Source organism: Lampetra planeri, chromosome 36 (genome assembly GCF_965212315.1).
Source record: "Lampetra planeri chromosome 36, kcLamPlan1.2.h2, whole genome shotgun sequence".
NCBI classification, from domain to species: domain Eukaryota; kingdom Metazoa; phylum Chordata; class Hyperoartia; order Petromyzontiformes; family Petromyzontidae; genus Lampetra; species Lampetra planeri.
Genome location: NC_136142.1, coordinates 579154 through 592153, shown reverse-complemented (window position 1 = coordinate 592153; position 13000 = coordinate 579154). Strand labels below are relative to the sequence as shown.

General features: G+C 52.1%; 1 protein-coding gene across 1 annotated transcript; it reads left to right on the top strand.

Moving 5' to 3' along the window:
* The first annotated feature begins 8526 nt into the window (after positions 1-8526).
* Positions 8527-11248, top strand: LRRC58 (leucine rich repeat containing 58). Its single transcript, XM_078611305.1, has one exon. The coding sequence runs from the start codon at positions 9157-9159 to the stop codon at positions 10219-10221; it is 1065 nt and encodes a 354-aa protein (XP_078467431.1). The 5' UTR covers positions 8527-9156; the 3' UTR covers positions 10222-11248.
* The last annotated feature ends 1752 nt before the right edge of the window (positions 11249-13000 follow it).

Below are 13000 nucleotides of genomic sequence, written 5' to 3'. Positions count from 1 at the left end.
TATTGTTGTTGTTGTGCATATTGGCAGTGGTGCCTGACTCGGCTGAATCTGCAGCCCGGCAGCGGCAGAGCAGAGGCAGCGAGAGGCCTCGTCGCTGCTGCTATTCACTCGCTTATAGTTCTACCGTGTTCACTACATCTCTGTCGTGTTCACTACATCTGCTGTGTTCACTACATCTCTGCCGTGTTCACTATCATCTCTACATCTCTGTCGTGTTCACTATCATCTCTACATCTCTGTCGTGTTCACTACATCTCTGTCGTGTTCACTATCATCTCTACATCTCTGTCGTGTTCACTATATCTCTGTCGTGTTCACTATCATCTCTACATCTCTGTCGTGTTCACTACATCTCTGCCGTGTTCACCACATCTCTGCCGTGTTCACCACATCTCTGTCGTGTTCACCACATCTCTGCCGTGTTCACTACATCTCTGCCGTGTTCACTACATCTGCTGTGTTCACTACATCTCTGCCGTGTTCACTATCATCTCTACATCTCTGTCGTGGTCACTATATCTCTGTCGTGTTCACTATCATCTCTACATCTCTGTCGTGTTCACTACATCTCTGCCGTGTTCACCACATCTCTGCCGTGTTCACATCTCTGCCGTGTTCACCACATCTCTGCCGTGTTCACCACATCTCTGTCGTGTTCACTACATCGTATTCACACGCAAGTATTTCTACTTGTGCTGCAATCTTTGATTATTTAGCTGCTGGCTGCATGTTTGGTGGCGATGCTACCGTTATAGCAGCACCAACTGCGGTTGGTTCTGGGTCCATGGAAACGACGCTTTTCACTGCGAGTTTGTAAAGGGTTCCAGCAGCAAATGCGGTCTCTGTTTCAGCAAGCATCTTTTCAACGTGGGCGTCCAGACAACCATTGGGGTCTTCAAAGTCGTGGTTGTTTTCGGTATCCATGTCGTGCGCGCGAATAAAAACTCGAAGTGCCAAACAAACACTGCTCAATGTAGTACTGTTATATGAATATGCCAAACGCCCGTTTATTAAACTCTATGTAGACGACATAAAATGCACCAAGGTGCCGTTTATTCCCTCTATTTTATTTCACCTTTATAGTAGTAAATGCATTCGAGTTTCCCCATCTAAGGTCAATTAATCTCAGACGTGATCGTTTGGAAATGAAAGACTACGAGTCTTTAAATCTCACAGCGTTTCTTGTCAAAACAAACACTTTTAATTAACGTTACACTAGAATACAGTAATTTTTTCTTTAACTCCTCTATACCCTGTCGATATCCCTGTACCGGTACTAAGTATTATTCCTACCAGCCCACCCCGCAGGGTCCTGTTACTGGTAGGAACCACCTGGTTCCACCAGCCCACAGGGGATTATTGTGTCCGTCCGTCCGTCGTGCATCCAAAAATGGGAGGGGTGGGGAGGGGCTGGGTGGGAGAGGTGGGGCTGGGTGGGGAGGGGCTGGGTGGGGCTGGGTGGGGAGGGGCTGGGTGGGGAGGGTGGGGGTGGGAGGGGTGGGGCTGGGTGGGGGTGAGGCTGGGGTTGGGTGGGGAGGGGCTGGTCACCCCGTGGTGCCCTTATAAAACTCAACGTTTAACCTACTCACGCCGGCTTGTGCCCGCCCTCACAGTCGGCCATATTTGCGGAATACACCACGCCGCCATTGACCCTGGCCATTGACCGAGCAACCCAACGTGTTCCTACCAGCTCTCTCCGCAGGACAATGTGTTCCCCATACAGATGGAGCAGGTGGAGTCCACCTGGTGGAGTTTCGCAAACATTGTGCGATGATCCACAAACCCTCGCTGCATCCACAGTGCTGGATTAGACGACACGTGCACGGCCACCCAGAGCCAAGTAACAGCTGCACTTTTCAACCGAAGCAGTTCAAATGCAACCACCACGGTGCCTTAGCCCGCCGTGCCGTTTGTCTGTTCGCGCGTGCATTCATGCCTCGACACTCCACTGGAATTGGTTCCTGACTTGGTATCGGCAAACTGATTCTACAAACGGTTTACCGGTTATTGTTTAACAACCCTGATACACAGTTGCTATCTGATGTCAAAGGGTAGATGTTGCAGATTTGAGGTAACAAGGTACAGTAAATAATCCGTGACTGGGGGCTTCCGGAGACTTGAAAGCAAAAATCAATAAAGTTGAGAGGTCATTGGAATGTTTATGCAGTTGGTGCCAGCAAATCGGGCCTCTCAAACTGATTTAGATGTTACACATTTTTTTTAACATCCTTATGGCTGTCTATTCTACAATACTTGCAATTACAAAAAATACCTGTCCAGACATGAAGGGTTATTTCACGACGCCTATCTGTGCGTGCTGTCAAAGAAGGGCTAAAGATCGGTTCAGTTAATAACCACTGACGGTCAGGCGTGGCAGGGAATCGAACGGAAGTTGCCTGGTTCATCGATAACGACTGCATCGCCACTCAGCCCCCTGCAGCATCCAACGGTGGCAATATTTGATTTCCCGTGTGGGAAGAGGGCAACTGATTTGCACCGCGAGAGGAGCAATGCCCTCCAGGCTCCACGTGGGGAAGAACACGGCTCTCGTCACACACTGCTTTCACAATCGCGTTACATAACGCATGCTGCTAACCGTACACGCACATACGAGGCGCGCACACTTGCAAACACGCGCGCACCACACACATGACACGCGTTACGCAACGCTGACCCCAAGATGACAAAGCAGTTTTGCAGGAGAAATGTGCACTGCTCATAATGTTCTTAGAGGCGCGACCCAGTGAGGTTATCCAGTCAGTGGCTGATGTTCGATCGAATCAGAGAATCGAGTCAACGCGGCTAACTTGACAAATAAAATCATCTACAGTTTCGGTCAAAACCAGATCCGTGGGTATATTTCCACTTCCTCCGTAATATACATCCTTGAAGCAAGGCCGTAATTATAATATATATTGGGGGGGACACATCCCCACACATCCCCCAATATTCAAAAATGCTCAAAATGTCCCCCCAATATATTGCTATAAAAATAAGTGCTATGTTATGTAAAGAAAAACAACAATTTGCTAACCCTTGGCCACAATATCTGGAATTGTCTTCATATAAATCAATGCATAGATTTCTGTTTATATGATTGTGGTTATGGTTGTACTTTATTAATCTCTAATCTCTGCCATTACATACAATGAAATAAGAAATGGTAAAAAAGTAAATATAGAGCAATGTAATACAATACACTATTGGACCTTATTGTAAAAAAATAAACAAAAAGTCCATCCCATATGTTAGTGAATTTTTTAATATTTTAGGCAGGAAATAAGTTTTCAAATTTAGATATTTTTTCTGGGTTGGGACCCCCAGACACCCTGGAAGATTTGCCCCCCCCCCCCAATGTTGACTCCATGGCTACGGCCTTGCCTTGAAGGATATTTTGGTGAACGTTGATGTCTGCATCAGATAATTCCCAGTGAGACGTGGGTCTATAACACCTCTAACAAAATATGCAAAACCCCCCACTCTGTCGACACGACTGACGACAAAAAAACTGCAAACCAAATAATCAACAGAGAGCGAATCTCAAGTATCACAAGTATCACGTGTATTGTGTGTGGTCCTTATCCTCTCCAGCAGAATGCACACATACAGACCTTTTGTCAATCCACTGCTGGATGAGGGCCTCCGTACATCATGCGGGTTGTGGGGTTCATTTGATCATATCAAAGTGGCAATAATTTACATCACAAATATTTTAATATCCGTTTTTAAAATATATCGCTTTGTAGATTATGTCCATCTAATGCGGTAGATCATTTACTACACACGACAACAGTGTCATCTCGATACGAAGTCAAACAAATCACGTGCCCTTGCTTTGGATCTGTGGTGCTGGACATTTTTGGCTTTTACCAAACCTCGGCAAGAGTTTGGCAAAATTCAAAACAAGCTGGGCGCTGCAAACAGCCGAGTCTGGGCGCATCAGAGACCAGGCGATGCCAATATCTACAGATAAAGCGGCACATAATCTTGTCAGTATTGTTTCGCCAATTTCTGGAACGCCTGAGTCAAATACAGCTGGGTGCCAACCCTGGCCCACACGTGCGTGTGCCGCGAGTTGGAAAATGCGTTTAGTGTGTAGCCATGCGAAAGCCCACGGGGCTCCACGTGGGACCACCTGTTGGGAAAGGGCCGAGCTCAGCAGAGTCGACAGAGGAGGTTCTGTTACTGCTGCTCTCACTGGACTGGTTAACACAAGGGATAGCCCAACATGAATGCCTCCTGATCCCTGATCCATAGCTACGACAGATTAATCCCTCAAAGGTGGGACATACCCAACAATGTCTACCCCAGGGAGGAAGCGACGAAATCGGCTCACATGCAGGAGCTGGATGGATTGTTGCATTGAAAAACCATAAACGATGGCTCTGACCTAGGAAGGCCTTCATCCAGCAGTGGATAGATCGTGGCTGCTGAATTTTTTATTGAAATGATAAAAATGCATTCATTAATTGGATTGTCATCAGCGTTACATGGTGAATATTTGTCACATTGCAGAAGGCCTCCTCCTACGCGACAATGCCAGATCAGAAATGAAATTGCGATCATCAGACGTCATTGTACTCTTCGGATGACCTGTGTTAATCCATCCACTGCGCAGGCCAGACCTGGCATCGTCAGATTGTTCACATGTTGAATCTTTTTAAGAAAACGCCTACGTGGGCAGCGTTTTTAAAATGTCACTGCTGTAAACCGTGATGGGACGTTGGTCCTGGTTCAAGTGTGTATAAAAGTCGAGAGATTGTGTTGAAAACATCCACATGTTAGTGAGATTCCATGAATTTTTTTTCTAAAATGTTTTATTTATCCAAAAAAGTTAATAATAAACGAAAAGGAGGCGGTACCTTAGGGACATCCCTCATTTTATTGCCCGGTTATTTCAGTGGGGAATTACCAAAGAGAAATCTCTAAACCAAATCCACAGGATGGGATTTTAGTGCAGTCATTAATTCTGGAGCTGTAACGATCAAACTGTGTCGATACATGAAGTCAGGGCTTAATACTAGCCGGGTCTGTCTGGGTCAGTGATCTGAAACATATTTTCTAACCCGGCACACTACTTCCAATTTTCCTCTTGCTACAGCTGTGGATACTAGTCACGTGCCACCTACTACAGTCGACCAGCTACACGGAGAATATTTAATGAGAATCTAAGCCCTGCATGAGACAGAGTTTTCACCTGTAATAGTTTCCCCATGATCGTACTATTTTTGAGGACAATATCTGTCACTTCACATAAAAAAACACTATTTACACAATCCACCGGCCCTACAACCTTCTGGGAGTGCATAACCTCTACATCATTGATTCAAATACAAGCATATTTTGGGCTAATTTAGACACAGAGTGACTTATCAGCAGTCAGGCTTACTTGAATTAATGTTGGTGAATTTCAGGTAGCTTTCATAGGATATATATAAGTCTTTCCAGGACAATTAAAAGTTCTGGTTATTATCCGTTGTGTAATAATACACGCTTAAGACAGTGCAGTGACGTGAAGTTCTCGCGTCTTCTGGTATTGAGATATTCTTCTTCCCGAATGATCCAAACGTAGTCAGGTAGACATTAAGAGATGCATCTGGTGCTCCCCCATGATAGAAAGACCCTCCTCTACAACGTGTCCATCCTTCCCATGCTGCTGCTGTGTGGCTCAGAGACGCGGTCAGTGACAGCAGCGGGTCTTCAACTCTACTCAGCGTGGTGGCGTGCTCGGGATTGGGTCACCTGGTTGCACTGGCGGATCATTGGGGTTTATTAGTAATAAATCTGCATTTTGTGACCCCCACTGCCACTGTGTAGCATATTATTATGTGCCAGGGACTCTATGAGATGATAGGACAATAGTCTGAGTCCATAATTGGCAATACGTAACGGCAAAGCAGTTATACGCGACTCAGAATTGTGCGCAGTTGCGTAAACAGCACACAACTTCCCTGCAGGCATTCACCTTCAGCGAGCGCGATGCCGATCACACAACGCGGTTCGAATTCGACCTTTGATCGATGGCTGCGCCATCGCCGCACACACGTCAAATAAAAAGCAAGGGACTAGTCCTTACTTACTAACAACTCCTCTATCATTTTTCATTGCTGGAGGGGTTGCCACCCCCTACCTGAAAATCCTGGTTGTGTCGTGTGGTGACTGCTGCGCCCCAGCCAGAGGCAACCGACTGATGATGAGAATGGGATGATATCCTGGTTATTTTTTTTGTACCTCAGAGGTGGCAACCGAGCATGAGACACTGGCCAAACCGGGATTGTAGGTGCACAGTGCGTGCGTTTGTCCATGGCACCCGTGATTTCAGAACCTCGACGGTGATTAACATGTACACAAGCAAGCATCCACATTAGCACATGAATGTCGGCGAAGGGAATGAAACGTAACTTTGTGTTCTCAAGTCCCTGTCAGGAGCTTGGGAGACAAAGGCACGGGGGGGGGGGTTATTTAGCATTGGGACTGTGGCCATACAAAGTCTATGCTCTTCCATTCAACGATCCTCCCTGTGGCCACTGCATCTCGCCTAATTTATAAACGATCATTTACTGCCCTTTGGCAATTCACTGCTGGATGGAGGCCTCCTCACGCTGTATCAGTTGTAGGGATTGTGGTGATTTGCTCTGAGGTCATATAACATTAGTGCCTCCAAGCAGGCACTGAGCCAGTTGGAAATCCACATTCCCATGACAAGGGCCAGTATATCCATATAACCACCAATGTAATAATGAAGTGTGTCTCCACTAAACACAACAGCCGCCATTTGCTACTCAGTAATTGTGACGTCTCCAATGCTTGTGGCAGACGAGATGCAGACACACCGTGAAGTGTGAAAGGCTCACTGACAGGTCACGGGACAGACCCTGGTGTTACGGGCTACCCGAGATGACTGACAGATGCACCACTTGTGCTCTCCACTGTGCCAACTTGCTGCGTTTTAGCCACTTGGCACTCCACTCGTTCTGAGCGTCGCTCTTTTGCCCTCCACTGTTGTTGGGAGGGAGACTATCTCCAACTGCCGAGTCGCATCCTTCACAAGCCTCGTCTACAGAGGCCAATCTTGACACCGCTGATACCAATCTTTGGCAAGCCCAATTAGCTTCACATCCTCCTGTACCACATTAACCAAATTTCGTATCTAACCTGTGCCATGCCTATTTAGCCTCTATCTGACCAAACAGAAGCTGCTTTGGCATATGGTGGCTGGGCATGTGGGCTACATGGGTCGAGGGATTTCCCCTTCTCCAGTACCTCAAAGAAATGCTCTGCAAACCTGCAGACCTGTTTCTGGGGGTTGAAGATTGGATCACCGATCTTTCCATTTAGGACATTAATATATGCGGCACTGCAAGTTAATTTGTTATGGAAATACAGAGCTAGATGTATGAACTACCGAAGCATTTTCCACAACCCCTGACCGCTACCCACCCTTGCCTCACCGCAAGGCTCTCAGAACCTCCTAGTGAAGGCTGTGGTAAGCCTCATCATTCTCCGTGGAATGTTCTAGACGGTGGGAGATGGACCGGAGCTTTCTCCAAGTGAGCCAGAATACTTCCACCGTCAGCCAGGATCTCTGGGGTGTTGGACTGCATACTCAAAACAACCATTTCATTTGCATGAGACACGGTCCTAAACCTCTAATTTCCCCTCCGCATCAGGAAGGGGCATGATGCCAACATCGCTGCAAGCAATGATGAAATTTTCACTTGCAACTTTCATCAACTCGTCGATCCCAGGCTATTTTGAGTTTGAATGGGATCCTAGGTGAACGGCAGTGGAAGAATGGCAGGCCCATCTTACAATTGACAGTGGAGAGATCAGCTCCAAAGTCGGTGCTGGTGTCAAGGATATAGGGTTCGCATCCGTTGTTCCGTCAACGTGTAGTCCAGCAGATGTTCTTGTTTGGACCTGGTGTGCATCCATGATGTTGTGTGGATGCGCCGATGCCGGAACAGTGTGTTGGTGATCACAAGCCAATGGGCTGCACAAAAGTCTAGCAGCCTCCTACCGTTATTGAGTTGATCTGGCCCATGCCTTCGAATCACTCCAGCCCAGGTACGTGCGTTATGACCCACTGTGGGTCACAGAAGGCATCTGACTTACCAGCAGATATCAAACGTGCATACGTGAGCACGCCAGTGACGCCACAACACTGGAACAGAACAACGTGCCGTGTTCTTACTCAACCTGCCCCGTGTGGCTCTTCTTGTGCAACGCTTTTATAACGCAGCCCGGCCACGGTGTCCGCCCCACCTCGTGCCCTACGTCACCGGCGGGGAGGGAGGGGGGAGGGGCTCGTGCCCAGCGGAGGGGGATGGGTTGAGCTAACAGCAGCCATCTTGCGTGGGGGGGATGCCGCCCAATCGCACTGCACGAGGCCGCCTGCGACAGCGTCAGCGCGCGAAGACGTCGCGGGTCCCGTCGCCCCCTCCCCCGTGCAGTACCACGCGGTCTTCCCACGTAAGATGGCCGCGAGCGGCCTCGCGTGGTAGACGCGGAGGGAGGGAGTGGGAGGGGCCCTGAGGGGCCCTCCCCCTGCTCCCACTCCTCCCGCTGCCGCCGTCGTCGCCTTCGCCGCCGTCGCCGCCGCCGCTCCTCTCACCCCCCCGGGTCGCGGTCACAGCCCGCGGGCCTCTTTGCCTTGGGAGCTGTGCGCGGTGAGGTCCGCGGCAATGGCGGTGGCGAGCGAGGAGACCGCGGGCTCGGCGTGAGCGCGGCCCGGGGATCCGCGTGACGGGAACATCACCACCAGCAGCACCAGCATCATCATCAGCAGCACCAGCAGCACCATCATCAGCAGCATCATCTCCAGCACCATCAGCAGCAGCAGCTCGACATAGTCGCGTTCAACCCTTGACCGCCATCACTTTAAACTCTTCCCACCACCAGCTTCACCTGACCCTCGTCGCAAGCACTCATCGTCATCCAGCTCCACCTCCCGCGTGACAGCCGAGTGCGCCGCCTGTCCACCCGCACGCCGCTCCACCCACAGCCCTCGCGCACCTGGGGGGTCCAAGAGCGGTCGCCCGCCGTGTCCGCTCCGTCCACCCCCCTCGTCCTCCCCGCTCCGTCCACCCCCCTCGTCCTCTCCGTCCACCCCCCTCGTCCTCCCCTTCGTCTCCGCTCCCTCTCCGCGCCCTCGGCATGGACGTGCTGGAGGAGCTGCAGGGCGAGCGGGTGCTGATCCTGTCGCGTCTGGGCGCCGGGGAGCTCTCCCTGGACGCGGTGGACGCCGCGGCGCGCGGCTCCACGCAGCAGCTGGTGCTCACGCACAACGCGCTGGCGCGGCTGCCGCCCGCGCTCTCCTCCTTCACGGCGCTCTCCCTCCTCGACGTCAGCTCCAACGCGCTCGTGGCGCTGCCCGAGGAGCTGACGGCGCTCGCCTCCCTGCGCACGCTGCTGGCCAAGAACAACCGGCTGGACGCCTCGTCGCTGCCCAAGGACTTCGGCCGCCTCCACAGCCTCGAGTCGCTGAACCTGTCGGGGAACCGCTTCTGCGAGCTGCCCCCGCAGCTGCTGTCGCTCGGCCGCCTGCGGTCGCTCTCGCTGGGCGGCAACCGCCTGCGCTCCATCCCGCCCGAGATCTCGCGCCTCTCGGCCCTCGAGGTCCTGTACCTGGGGGGCAACGCCATCTCGTCGGTGCCCCCCGAACTGGCGCTGCTGCCCCGCCTCGCCTGCCTGGGCCTCTGCGACAACCGCGTGCAGAGCATCCCGCCCGAGTTCGCGCAGATGCACGCGCTGCGCTCGCTCAGCCTGCACAACAACCTGCTCATGTACCTGCCGCGGGAGATCCTGCACCTGGTGGGGCTGGCCGAGCTCAGCCTGCGCGGCAACCCGCTCGTCGTGCGCTTCGTGCGCGACCAGGCGTTCCGCCCGCCCGCCCTGCTCGAGCTGGCGGCCCGCGCCGTGCGCGCGCACTCGGTCCCCTACACGAGCGCCGAGCTGCCCGAGCACGTGGCGCGCTACCTGGACTCGGCCAGCAAGTGCCCCAACCCGCGCTGCGCCGGCGTCTACTTCGACGCGCGCGTCCGGCACATCAAGTTCGTGGACTTCTGCGGCAAGTACCGCCTGCCGCTCATGCACTACCTGTGCTCGCCGCAGTGCTCCTCGCCGCCCGGCGGCTCCACCTCGCCCAGCGACGCAGAGTCCGAGGACGACTCCGCGGGCCGCGTGGAACCCAGGCACGTGCAGAAGGTGCTGCTGGGATAGCGGCACCACCTCCACGCCGCGGGCTCGGAGACAGGGACAGACGCGGACTCTGGACCGCGGTGCATCGAGGAACACTGCGTACGGGAGATATGCGCCTAACAATCGGCGCACTGCGACACTGCGTGCGTCCGAGTACACGGGGAACACTTGCACCTCTGCGATAGATGGATGTGTGATGTGCAGCTGGACACTTCTCACTAAACACACAAGCACACACGTTACGCAGGGCATCACACACGGGACACGGACACAGGACCGACAACACTCGCACACGTCTCCACGTGCCAAAAGGAGGTGCTCGAGCGGCTTGGCTGAGCTGCCCCTTCCAACCCCGGCAGGGTCTCCCACTCTGGGTCCTGGGCTGAGTTGGGACCTCCAGGTCCTCCCAGCAGGACCAGGGACACCCACGAAGTAGCCCCCCTACCAGGGGCTGTGACCCCGCGTACGTTCTGGACTGTAACCAAGCACTTTCCTGTTGCCTTATGCGGTTATTAACATTTCACTTACCTTATGAGCCAGGCGAGAGCACTTTTGAGATTCGTGACTTTTGAAGGGACGCCTGGATGACCCCAAGTTTTACATTGGGATAGCTACTAAGGTTGCTTAAGTTGCAGATTATTTGTCATGCTTCTCTTTTGGCCGCGACGCCGGCGCTCACGGGCGTATTAACTGTATTAAAACGTCACGGCGAAGGCAGGGCTTTAATGCCAACCTCGCAGCGGACGTTGTTGTCACAATTTGTCGATTTCCCACAAAAATTCCCAGGCAGCTGTAGCAGGCAGAAGTTGAACCGGGGCTGGGTGGCCACGGCGTGGTGAGATGGGTGGAATTGCGGTTGTGTAACCGGGGTGGCTGTAAGGTGCCACCACCGACCCCTGTTCCCACCGCACGGAGAGATGCGTCAATGAGTAACCACGGCGCCATCCCGGCTTACCCGAGCCGCCTAGTCTCGTCTGTGCACGAGTGATTTTTACGCTGACACTAAACTTAAAAAAAAAAGAAATAAACAAAAATATTTCTTACGCAAGTAATGAGTTGTCTGGAGATTGTGCGATTGTCGCTTTAACCGGAGCGGTGCGAGTGAGTCTTGTTTTGTACGACGGGAACCGCTCACAAAGGGATATCTTGTTAGGCGATCCACTCGGTGGCTTCTTGAGATGCCGGGTGGAGGAATGAAGCGGCGTTGCCGCAGCAGATCTAAGTGCAGGGCAAGTTGATGCGATATGTTCCACGGTCGCACCTGGGGTAACATCCCTCATCTTCCACTCGTGAAGCTGGCGTCAGCGCCCGTGTCCTGTTGTGTGGATTCGGTTGAGTTGACGTTCGCGGTCTTCGAGGGAGGTCGAGGCCTCGCAATCTGCCGTTGGGCAACATTGAGGTAAGATGGAGAGCGACAACCCAGCGTGCTGTGGTGACGCCTACATCTTGTGTGCAGTCGACAGCGCGGACGGCCAAGACTCTACACATCAACACAGACCATAGTAATACTACCAATAGTGCTGTCCACACAGCGAAGCCTCGCCAAGTCTCGGTACAGTAGAATGCTGAATTGGCTCAATTGGTGACATTCCATTCATGCATGTTGTTTGTTGGTAAGAAACTCAACACGCACATTACAGAGATAAACCTCCCAAGGTCCACAAAGATGGGTTAACCCCAACATGCTGTACCGCCATCTGGGAACCTTGCATCCCATTGGCTTTGTGAGATGTCCAATCGATACTGGATCTGCGAAGTCCACCAACACGTTTTTCCGCAGCGTTGGACCACAAGCGTGTGCCAGTGCGGCCGGCGCGGCGAGGAGTCCACCGAGTTCGACGAGACGGCACCGGTGTCGCTTGTCAACAGCAGACGCTCTCTCGGGGAAACAAGGACCTTTGACCCCGACCGTGGGGGTCAAAATAACCTCTTACCTGCGATGAAGGGCCATTTCCTGAAATGTCGCCTATTTTATGTTTTCTTTCAGGGCCACGATATTATTTGACGAATGTGAGTTTTTTGTTAACTGTGCCCCTGTGCACCACTGCTACGCAGTATCACCGACACGCCCGTTTGATCGTGTACACAAAGTGCCATGGAGACTGGTTGAGCTGGCTCCAGCGTGTGCCTTTGCATAATAGTGGCACGGCTCAATGAACACAACCTTATTGCGTGCAGCAGCAGCCTGCAAATACATTTGGCACGACGCCTGTGGTGGAAGAATAGATCTTAACTTCCTGCACGAGCCACAATGCTAATACACGTTTCAACGCTTGCCCCAACAGTAGTGTGGATCGGTGGATGGATGAGTAACTAAGTAGTTGTGTGAGTGGATTCTATAGGGAATGGGTGAGTAACTGAGTGCGTGAATGGAGTGGTACTGAATTGATGAGTGGGTGAGTAACTGTTTGAGAGGTGAGAAAGTGAGTTGTGCGAGTAAACAGGCAAGTGGCTTGGTGAGTGGGTAATGTCGTGACTGGGCGGGTGGATGGGTAAGGACATTGGTGAGTGAGGGACTGGGTGGGTAAATGAGCAGCCGATTGGAAGCATCTAAAAATGATACTGAGCGAGCGACTCATTTATTTCGTAGAGAGCTACATATATATGTTGAGCGTGAAATCAATCCTGCATATGTTCTATTTGCTCGGCGCGTGGGGAAGAGTTCCTGGAAAAGCCCCGACTAAATACTGCATATAATTAGCTGCACTGAGTTCACGGCGTCCCATCGAACACGATCTCTCATCTGGGCACCGCCTGCCCCAGGCTCGCAAACCCACGCGTGGCTCCTCCACAGAGGTCT

What these genes read in the sequence shown, in the direction of transcription:
- LRRC58 (XM_078611305.1), top strand. Translation starts at nt 9,157, where the DNA reads ATGGACGTGCTGGAGGAGCTGCAGGGCGAGCGGGTGCTGATCCTGTCG.